This window comes from Liolophura sinensis, chromosome 7 (genome assembly GCF_032854445.1).
Source record: "Liolophura sinensis isolate JHLJ2023 chromosome 7, CUHK_Ljap_v2, whole genome shotgun sequence".
NCBI classification, from domain to species: Eukaryota; Metazoa; Mollusca; class Polyplacophora; order Chitonida; family Chitonidae; genus Liolophura; species Liolophura sinensis.
In genome coordinates this window covers 14,113,056-14,124,439 of record NC_088301.1, presented here as the reverse complement: position 1 = coordinate 14,124,439, position 11,384 = coordinate 14,113,056, and the positions used below count along the sequence as shown (strand labels likewise).

Sequence of the window (11,384 nt, the reverse complement as noted above, 5' to 3'; positions counted from 1 at the left end):
TTTATAAAATCTTTTTATATAAAATTAACCAATTCAAATTCATGTTAACATCTTTCAATTGGTTATTTGTTTCTTTTCCATTTATTTATTTAGACTTTCAAACGGGCCCAAACACATGGTTAACAGTAAAAAGATATTAAATATTTTCATTTTGTGCTCAAAGAAACAGAAGAATTGATAATAGGTACATTTACCTAGAATGGAAGCCACTGGTATCGGAATTGTGTTACACTTTAACTCCATAAGTGCAACACAGAAAAGTTTTGCCCAATCTGGGATCAAAATATTTGATTTATTTCATTGGTGTTTTTACGCCATACACAAAAACATTTCACTTATATGACGGCGGCCAACACTTTTGTGGGTGGAAACCGCATACAGCCCAGGAGAAACCCACGACCATCTGCAGGCTGTTGGAAGACCTTCTCACATACGGATTAAAACAGACATCTATGCTAATCCCAGGTGCAATGGGCCCCCGAGGTCCATGAGAAGACAAAAGGCAATCTAAAAATTCTAAAAGACTGAGCAATGCATTCTAACAATAACAGACGTGAAAAATGCAACTGCGAAATTCGTCTGCTCCGACCAATCATTTACCTTCACAACACTCACCTGACCTAGCTGTAGAGTAACCCTGACAACGTCATGGTGTGTATCTTTCAATCCATTCAAGATGGTGTCTTCAATAAACTGGCTGTCACCTTCCTACATAAAAAAAAACATACATGTATTAGTCAAAACAATTCGATGATTTCACACACAAACTCGATCTTGCATGACAGAGCCATATTTTCATATTCTTATCTCAGCAAATTTTATCACAGCAAATGCAAAAGTTTACACATGAAGAAAATAACCCAATTCTGAGGGTTCTGTTGATCTTAATAGGAACCTTCATAGGAAGATTGGGTAATGATATTCTACTGTAAATATTCAAGAATCCTGGTTAGATGTAAGAGGTGAAATCTGCCTCTTGTCAATTTATCTTGTTTAGCGTTTTGTGGCAACTCGCTTCTTGTTGAAAATTTCAGCAGAGAAATTCCCTTTGGCATAATGTTTTCCCAGATGAGCTAATTTACATTCTGCCTGAAGATACCCAACCCCCCCCCCCCCAACAATTTTTTTATGACATTTACTTTCCTCTCAAAATTGATTTTTTTAGGTCCTTTATGGTGGCTACTCTAACTCATCAACCTTTTCAACCGTCTTTGCAACCAAAATCTGGAAACATTCTGGTGTCACTTTCATAATTATTGCATGCATAAATTCCACTGAAAAAAACCTATGTGGTTAAAAAGGTTGAAGATTTACAGTAAGTGTTTTTAAAAGATTCATTTGCATAAACACTGGCATACAGCGTACTTGAGTGCAGCTAATGTACAAACTAAAATTAACATAGAAAAGACTGTAGCAGAAAAGTCAAACAGAACAGACAGAAGAATTTAACTTTGAACTGGTTAAAACACTTGATTCACTTTTCACTTATAACAGCTTGAAATCATCTATCAGTACCTGGACGGAGTCTAGCTTCTCAATCATGTGTTCAAAAGCTGCTTCCTCACACTGTCCAGGCGATGATGTAGTGCTAGAATGAGGTTAGTGTCAACCTCATCAATGACGTGACGCTGAATTGAGGTCAAGGTCAGGTTGATAAAGTGCCTTATTTGTCTGCGCCTTTCTTTGCTGTCCGCTTTTGACAGCAGATTTTCTAACGTAAATCCAAAGAATCAGAATACCTGTGGAAAACAAAACAGGAAATAATACAAGCACTGCTGAAAAACTTTATTATACCTTGGTCAAGGTTGCCACAAGACTTTTCACTACCAAATCCGTTCTACAAGGTGAACATTGTTCCTTTTTTTAATAAGCATTTTTACTCAAACCACTCAGCTGGTCTATGGAAAAAAAACAAAAACATTATTTCAGGAGAGGCTTAGCTCCCCTGCTTTAATTTCAAGTGGGGCTTCACCCAGACACCCAGGTTCCAGCACCTATGTTATTTTTCCCCTTGTTAATGTATAACTGTTTATCTCATACTTACGATCATGGTATTGCAATGTTTAGTACATAAATAGAATTCCCTATTTTATATATCACAGAAAGTGCCCGAGTGACAGTGGATTAACCCCAAAAAATAAGTATAAAATTAAAGTTAACTGAACATAAACATCGCATTATAATTCCATGTACCTTGATTCCAGAATTCTTAGGGCACCTTTCAATGACTGATTAAGGCTTTCAACTTCAGCAGCATCAGCTGTTGCACATTGGTCAATGTAGCATTCAGACACTTTTCTACAAATAAAAAGGAATCAGTTAATTTCATTATTTTTAATACCTATCTTTCACAGCAAGCAAGATGTTAACATAAAGATTGTGAAAGTCATTGGGCTAGACATGTGAGTTTTGAGAAAAGGAAAATGCGAAATTCACTTTATGTCTGAATGATTAAAATTTTGAGCAAACAGGTTGGACTGAAGTTATTCTATCTCTAAATGTCTTAGGATCAACAGTACAGAAATAGTCTTTGCTTCCTGTGCTAAAACTGTGGACCACGTGTTATGTGTCTGTGAAAGTCATGTAACATTTTCTGAAGTATGTGTGTGTAGCAGATTGTTAATGCAGGGGAGAGAACTCAACATTACGCTATGGTGCCCTATACTTTTAAAGTTGTCTCCCTTTCACTGAGTTCTCCTGCAGTGTTTTGGTGATATTTGCAGCAGAGCTAATTTTCTCTGGTCGCAAAAACTATCCTGCATGTGAAAAGTTGAACATTAAGATAACTGATGGCTTCCTGTATGGAATGACAAACTGATGTGGTCAGCTAAGCCGAAACATGTGTTGGTACACAATTCTGATGTAGTCCAGAGCTCTTCCCCGGCTTAAAGGAGAAGAAAATTTAAATATCAATCAAATACCAAAAGAGTATGCATTTCCTCACAGGTGCATGCCATAAAAAACATTCTAATATGTACCTCAGGTGGATAAATTAATAATATAGTCCGCGGCAACATTCGCTGTGGGTGACTCCATTTTTGCCTAAGAACTAGTCCTGAAGTCTTCTGTATTAGGAAGATAATTCCAGTTGGAAACCACCGAAGAGCAGTTGGTACATTTCGGTAGAACTCTTTTACCCAGAAGTAAGCAAACTGTACAGTTCGCTTTCCCGCTTGACAATCAGGAAAACCGGAAAGTTTGACGTAGGTTCCAAGTTTACATGAACAAGCCGGCAGTTTTAACGACTCTAATTGGCTGAGAGGCAACACACCCCCAGCATAAATTAAAGGGTGTTAAAGATGGAGGACGCGATTGACTTACAAAATTATGCATCAGGCACCAGCAGATAGAAAAAAATGTGTTCTTTTCAGCCTATAGTGTCGTGTTTTCAAGTTTCCTTCTCCTTTAATACCGTGGATTAAATTGTGAACTGGCAATAGTTCTTCATAGTGAATGCTAATTTCTGGGATGTAAACTACACTGTAATCTCTTATAAAACACTGATCAAATAAGGTTTGATCAATTTTGAAATTAATTCCTCTAATAGATAAATAGATCTTTTTCCCCCCAAAAAATTCTGTTGCTGACTAAAAAAGTAGCGATACTGAAAACTTTTTTTCATATCTTTCCAATTTTTTTTTCTACAGCAGAATTGATTTCAAATGTCATTTTTATTTCGAAACATTTATTTCCAAAAAAATATTCCTACAGGAAGTCTAACACATCTATGTAATAGCAGAAGAGGTGCAATTAAATTCTCATTTACCTGGTAACATGGTCAGCAGCCTTCTTGCCTAGCGGCACTTCTCTAAGCATCGCCTCCAGTAGATGGCAGTACTGTGGTGCTACTGACAACCCCTCCTGCTCACCTTCGCTCTCCACTGCTCACTCCACTCCCCTGAAAGCCATGTTTGATGGCTGCAGGGATCAACCGAGTGAAAATGGCCAGATGCAACTTTTCTGTATTGTACTGCGCAGTTATCTTTCCCAGGACGATATGCAACTCAGGAACTCGACTGAGGTACTTGTAACACCTAAACAGGAAAATTACAATTTGTGAATTTTCATAAGCATGCACATATGAAATTACCACCATGAAAGTAGCAAAACCAAACAATGTTTTATCTCCAAAATCAAGTCAAAAAATGTGCATAAATTTGCACTCACAGTTGCTCACTGATACAAGAAAAGGTTGAGAATTAAGGTAACCCAACCACTGCAGAACCAGCGCACAGTGCATCAAAAAAAAAAAGCACATTTCAGGATGAAATATATATGTCTTACTTTTTAGGCAAACCTTCAATCTTCTGGGTTTGGAAAACTAGCACCATAAAGCTGAGGGCCCTCTGTCACTAGATCAGGACTCATGTGCTGAAAGAACAATACATACTTGATATAACAAGACATAAATTATATATTTTACTTAAAAGGAAAAGAAATTGTTAGTTCCAACTATGTTTCAAAATGTGAGTGCGTAAAGGTCAACTCAAAGGTTTTTGGTCTGAAGCTGATATCACGAGTTATCAGAGTGAAGATATAGTGATGAATGCATATAGTCTTTATGCAACTCAAAATCCAATCGCCGTCTGACCATCTGACCATCAATAACGTCACAAAAACAGTTACACTTTTGTAAAACATGAATGACATGTGCCCCTAATGACGTCGCAACATTCTAAGAGAGGTAAGTGATAGACATGTTCTATACATGTATAATGTTACACTGGATAATTGTAAGTATTTACTTTAAATATACTCCATGAATTATTTTCACAAAGAAAACATCCACAAACTTGTGCAACAAAAGATGATACCTGTTCATAGCAAATCTTTCATAAATTAAAAGTATTGCAGTTCACCGTAAGTATAAAGATGCTGTTTATAACCCCAAATGCAAATCATACGGAAGATTGAAAACCAAAGCAACATGTTTGGCCAGAAAAACATTCCCCTTAAACATGGTGATTTACTCTCTTTATGAACATAGCTTTGTTATTTCAAAAAATGATTGTGTCATTTGAGGCCCCTACATTTAATTGCGCAGCAAAAGAATTCCATTTCTTGAATAACACTCATACACAGGTGAAATCTTTTAAGTCTACATTCCTTTCAGAATGTTCTAAACGCAAATAATGGAAATCCAACAGTGGAATCGTCTGTTTTTTCTCCAAGGAAAAACTCCAAACAATTCACTGAACATTGGTCAGGTGCTGTCTTCATGAGCTTAAAATAATAAATCCCAACTATAAAAGCTACAGTTTTTCACGTTACAGTCATGATGTTTTGAAAAACACAGGAATGAAAACAATACGATTCATCAAGGGATAAGGTAAATTTCTAACGGGATAATTGTTTTCTGGTTTCATTGTTACAACCACTGACCTTGGCAAGGACGTTGAGAATCGTTTCCAAGACTGTGACCTTGACTTTGACCTTAGAGACAAGCTGGCATAGAATCATGTAACTGGAAGCCTTGTGATCAGCCAGCTTTGACTTCAGGCCCCGGGACAGGTGTGGTATCAGGGTGGAAATGGTCGCCTCAGCGGCCCCATCTGCTTCTAATACACCAATTATTGTGGACGTGTAAAATGAGAAAAACACTCTCAGTTTGCCCCCATCAGATCCATCCACCATGTGAACCTACAAGTTTAAAATAGTTCAATTTTCTTCACAAACCTCAAGAAAAGGTAGCAATGGGCAACAATTCATAAAGAATTAATTTCCCCACAAATATACACACAAAGAAAATATACACTGCTGTTCATAGCCATCAAATAGCTTTAATCTGTGTGTATTCAGGCTAGGTTCTGTGACGTACTTGACAGTTTTCCATCATATGACGACGAGTCATTAGGTGTGCGTCATTACATATGCTGTGTTTTCTTGTGGCAAGGCCAGTCCCTGCCGCCAAAGTGCTGCCGCCACTGAAATTATACCGCCACCTGTCCAACCAGTCCTATTCCCTTGCTCTAAGCTCTGAGTGCTGAGCACCAAGCGAGGCTGCAAAATGTACCATTTTTGAAGTCTTTGTTGTGACCCGACCCAGGTTTGATCTCAGGTCTCCTGACTTTGAGGCAGACACTCTAACCATTAGGCTACTGAAGCAGTCGACTACTTTAGTGTGATAAAATGGGCAAACGTAAGTAAATTTCACAATGAAAACGTCATCATATATAGAATTACATGTACCATCATTCCTTATGCCACTGTCTTACACTAACTTCTCTATGCTTTTGTGAATTTGTTTTGTAATTATGGAGTTAATGCACATAAATGGCCTGCACACTATATCTTGACTTAGAGTAAAAGAAAGCTAATACATGAAGTAAGGTTCGTCAGACAGACAACTGAAAACTATCCTTAAAAATACTTTCATTTATTTTTCCAGATTTTTGAAAGGGTGTTGAAAGGCATTCAAATTTATGAATACTATGGTGGGCTTTCTGAGTCAGACTGTAGGTATCTAAGACCTCTGATGTCATATCACCTTCTTTCCTGATGTTCACCAGGAGGATGGGATTTTGAAAACATTACTTCTGCAATCTTTTTCTCATGGGTAAAAAGAGTTATCCCTACATTCAGAGTCCTGATTTGAATTAGAAACACTTCTTGTGGCATCAAAGTTCCTAAGCCCCGATAGTATGGCCCATAAAGCCAACCCAAAAATTCAAATGTCTGAATGCCTTTTAGTCTTTGCAAACAAGTCTAAAAAAATAACTGAAAGTATGTTGATATGTAGTCAGTAATTGTTCAAATTCCTTTATTCAATTCACATACTTTTGTATACTCCTTAACACTGTCACAGAGGAATCCTAAAAAACCTGGGTTAGTCTTACAATGGTTGATCAGCACACTACGAGACAGGTGAACACCAGATTTCTGGAAAAAACAAAAAGGCCAGCAACTGTTAGTGAACTAATAAAATGACTCCCTTTAATCTAACGATTAGAAGTTCCAGGTGCGATCCACTTCAATACAAGTCGCTCATTTATCATTAATTCCAAGTGAATCATTTGCATCTTTAGTAAGTCCCGCTCACGCTGGCTACCTCTCCAGCCCTAAGTGGGAGGGTCTGGCAGCAGCCTGCAGATGGTTGTAGGTTTCCCTCGGGCTATTAAAGTACAGAACTGCATGGATTTCATGCTAATCACAAACACCACTTAATGTCCTTCAATACAAACACAGCTTTATCCTTTACACAAAGGTTGGGGTTTGTTTAACTTAATTTAGGGCCAAACCTGGAGAGGGAGAAGCCAGTCCCACTTAGTAGCAGCACCGTCTAACTTCAGTAGCTGGACAACGCGAACAAAAATCTTAGTCTCGTGATATGGTAATACGCATCTCATCAGCTCATCGGCATTGTAGAAGTGAATGTGGTACCTGTGGAATAAAAAAGGGCTGTATTATTGGACGGGTCAAAATGTTTGGTCACTCACTCATTTTAAGGACCTCAACATAAAGATAAATTGAGCCTAGGTCATACAGAAAATGACTCTGAATCATGCAAATTTTCAAAGTTCCAAGCACGTAAATGAATGTTTTTTATAACTTTAATGCTGTTTTCAAACTGGGGTCTAATACATTTCACACCTTTAGTTCATACTGGATGGCTAAATTTTTGTCATGGCCATCCTTCTGAAGAGCTCCCAAAGCAAAACATTCTTACTTTCCAGCAGGACATTCCTAAAGCCTTCAAGCTATAGTCGGTTAAGTCACACCTAAAACTTTAAAAAAATAGGAAGTTGTAACTTCCTCACTTGGCGTTCAGCAAGAAGGGGATAGTGCAACGACAGATTGACCTGTATCAGTATCATGGGTCAGGCGGGGGCTTACTTGCCTTCGGTAAGGCATCTCAGTGAAGCAACACTAGATAAAAGAGCGGTCGAAATCCGTCCTGCAACAAGGATGCTCACTACACATATATGCACTTCGTTGTCACATGACTGAAAAATTGCTAAGTACGATGTTAAACCCCAAGCACTCACTCACTCAAACTAGAGTCTGGAGCCTAAGACTACACTAAACTCCAGCAGAATCAATCTGTAAACATTTACACACTATGTTTATGTAATGATGCTTTAAACATCATTTCAGTGACATCATGACTGTCACAGTTTCTCCTAAGGCGACATCAATGTCATTTTGTGTTTTACGAACACTAAAAAATCAGAAAAAGGAATAAACATAAAATTGAAAATCCATCTATTTATTTTGTACGATCTTTCCCTTTTTCATGGTTTTCTGGTTTATATATGTGGTGTATGTCTTTAACAGGAACAATTGCTGGGACAGTCCACATTTCCCACAAATTTTATGTTTATTTTTTACCCACCTCCAACATTGAGAAGACTTGTTCTGCTCGTAAAATATAAATGATAATTGGTGTGGCCTTATAGCAGTCCTCGTCCAATACTGAGGTACAGTTGTAGTGCTATGCCACAACATACAGGCTGCGATGCAACTAATTCTTTTGGTTGGTTCTGGTGTACACCAATGTGGATAATATGTCTTGTTAATGTTGTTGTAAATGGTGTTGTGTTCGTTTTTAAAATGCCATAAGGTAAAGACATTTCCAGGGAAAATGACAAAAAACTGGTTTAGGAAGTTTGGTGAAAATGGCCCAAACATTACATTGACAGCGTAAAAGACAAATGACCCACTGAACTTGGCCTAAAATTTACCCCCCAAAAATGCATTTTCAGAGGAAAACATACATGTTTTAGTGCTGTACACATTCTGTCCAGTGTGATATCAATCTACTATTAAAACAAAGCTCAAGACACCTTTTCCAAAATTAACACAACTCTTAGAATCAGGAAAAAGTCTAATGCTCAAAATATAAGGTTAAATACCGTAGAGTTTAACTACTTTGCAAAATGTAGTCTCTAGCAGGAGGTCATTGTGACATAAGAAAAGACACTGTCAATCAAACTATTTATTTTATTTATTTACTTGCCTGTTGTTTTTACACCATAATCATACATGTATATGTCAGCAGCCAGCATTATGATGGAGGAAACAGGGCAGAACCCATGGGAAACCGATGATTATTCACAGATTGCTTGCAGACCTTCCCACATATGGACGGAGAGGAAGCATGAGCTGGACATGAACTTGCAGCAATCGCATTGGTGATAGGCTTATGGGTCATTGTGTCACACTGGCACACTGAGCATTGGGTCACGGACACCCAACTACTATCCCCCTCCCCAACCCCACCCCCGCCCTTCAGCCCTCAGCCAAACTGTAAACACAACAAAATGCACAAGACCCTATCCTAAATATCAGCCACTCCAGAACTGAGTAATGTAAGCTGTCTTTGAAAGGAAATACGTAGCAAGACGGATCAATCAGTAATCAGCCAAGTCACTACACAAAATGGACATCCCTCATTCAAATACTCTTGTACACTAACCTAAATATCAGCCACTCCAGAACTTTGTGAGCTGGCTTCAAAAGAAAATATGGTGAGAGACGAATCAGCAAATCTGAGATGTTGGCATCCAAAGTCTGATTGACCTCCTTTGTCTGAACACTTCTCTCAAATGTCTGGGAAGATTCGCTGAACAAGGTCTCTTCAAACTGTTCAAACTCTGAATCAATATTCTCAAGCTCTTCCAAACCGTTTAGGCCTGCAATTCAAACACAAACAAATACAGACTGCTTAAGTTTTAAGAAGATCTTGATTCTACATATTGCCCTATTAAAGCATATAGCAACTGTACATATACATGTATATTTATAAAGTTCAGACTGCAATCTGGATGTGTTAATATCTGTGAAATGGTGTGATGGCAGTAAGTCAATAATAAAATATTAGTCAATAATGACATTTAAATTTAACATTTAATTTTTGTCGTTCAAAAATGGCAGAGTTTGTTTGCTCCATCAATATTGCATTGCTTGAAATATTTGGTTTCATCTTTGATGATGAATTAATAGGGGAAATTTTACGCTTTCAAGAAATTCAAGAATAAATTTATTCTTCTTACCAAGAGCAAAGAAAGTTTCTTTATCCAACTGGGCTGCCTCTTTAGGGTCAAAGAGCAAGGAAGACCTGCTGGTATCCCGTCCAAATAAGGCTTGTGTGTGCGGCACAGCAAGACGCTGAAGTTGTTTGGCTAAAGAGGACATCTTTAAGTCTGCAATACAGATCACGTAAATTATAACTAAAATAAATTATAGAGAACTGCCCTGTAGTTTTCTGTACATCCATATGACTATTTCAAATAGAAAAAAAATGCAGTTCAAGTTTTATATACCTCCTACATTCTCTTTACTGACAGCGCTTAAAATCATCTTCTTAGCTCATTTCTATGTGATTTCCAGATTGAAGTGTATTCTCTTCGTTTATTTTAGATACTGTGCAGCTGTAACCACTTGCAAGAACTTTGGCAGAACTGAGCATGTCCTTGTGGTGTTGAAATGTGCTCTGGCACTGAAATCATCCTGAAAATTATTATATTTCCATTGCTATCTGTACTCAAAACTTCAATCTTCATAAGGCAACAAAAAAAAGCCTAAACAAAGAATTTTCAATTACAGTAATTTTTAGTACCAAGAGCTCATAACTCACTGAAATTAGATTCATCGAGATGGTGTTAGGACATGTGGGGCGAGTTTTTGGCAGTCATAAAGACTAGGTTGATCCTTTTCGTAGTCTATGAGCCCCTTGTCTGATTCTGAAAGCTGGTTCTCCATTGATTTGTGGCTGTCACTCTACCACGTGACAACCTCAACTTTAAAATTCGCGAGTTTTTTGAAAGGCAGGGATGGACTCCGTTACGATAAATCAGAGAATGTCACAATTTTAAAATAGCATACCAAGTCAAACAACATGGACTAATAAAAAATATGAATGCTAAAAATGCAGATATGATTATAAGTTCATGTGCACTGCTTTTACCTTTGCTAGTCTCATCAGATCTGGGATTATTAAACGGACGTTTATTTTATATTAAAAACCTTAACTCACGTATACCATAGCGTTGTTGTTGTTGATACTCTCGCACAACTCCACGGTATATAATAAAGGAGTTTTCATTCGATACAGATCGGAGAACAAAATAAAATGATAATGTATTCAGATTCACTTATCAGACATAGTCGCTATACTGACCTGTCTTTCCCGAGATAAATAACAGTTAGATGCCAAACATCTGATAGCGTGTTTACTTCTTCAGACGCACATGGCCAACCGGAAGACAGCGACCTTGCACCACGCGGCCAATAGGTGGCGCAGTGGATCTATGAGCCGCATAATGAAACTAAAATGTATGATTCATAGAAGTGCAAGTAGGCCTACGTGACGAGGCCTAAGGCTGAGCGACATATGCTTCATACACTTATTATTTTGTACCCAATGATATATATATATATATATA

General features: G+C 37.7%; 1 protein-coding gene across 1 annotated transcript in view; it reads right to left on the bottom strand.

The window, feature by feature from the left end:
- LOC135470664 (HEAT repeat-containing protein 1-like) overlaps positions 1–11,178 on the bottom strand; it is a 49,326-nt gene extending 38,148 nt beyond the window's left edge. Inside the window, 12 exon segments of the mRNA XM_064749699.1 lie at positions 616–708; positions 1,516–1,588; positions 2,194–2,298; positions 3,870–4,034; positions 4,285–4,349; positions 4,351–4,371; positions 5,383–5,640; positions 6,778–6,879; positions 7,239–7,380; positions 9,416–9,632; positions 9,993–10,142; positions 11,120–11,178. Of these exon segments, the coding sequence (XP_064605769.1) occupies positions 616–708; positions 1,516–1,588; positions 2,194–2,298; positions 3,870–4,034; positions 4,285–4,349; positions 4,351–4,371; positions 5,383–5,640; positions 6,778–6,879; positions 7,239–7,380; positions 9,416–9,632; positions 9,993–10,134 (1,383 nt within the window). The 5' untranslated portion in view covers positions 10,135–10,142; positions 11,120–11,178.
- Positions 11,179–11,384: the final 206 nt, after the last annotated feature.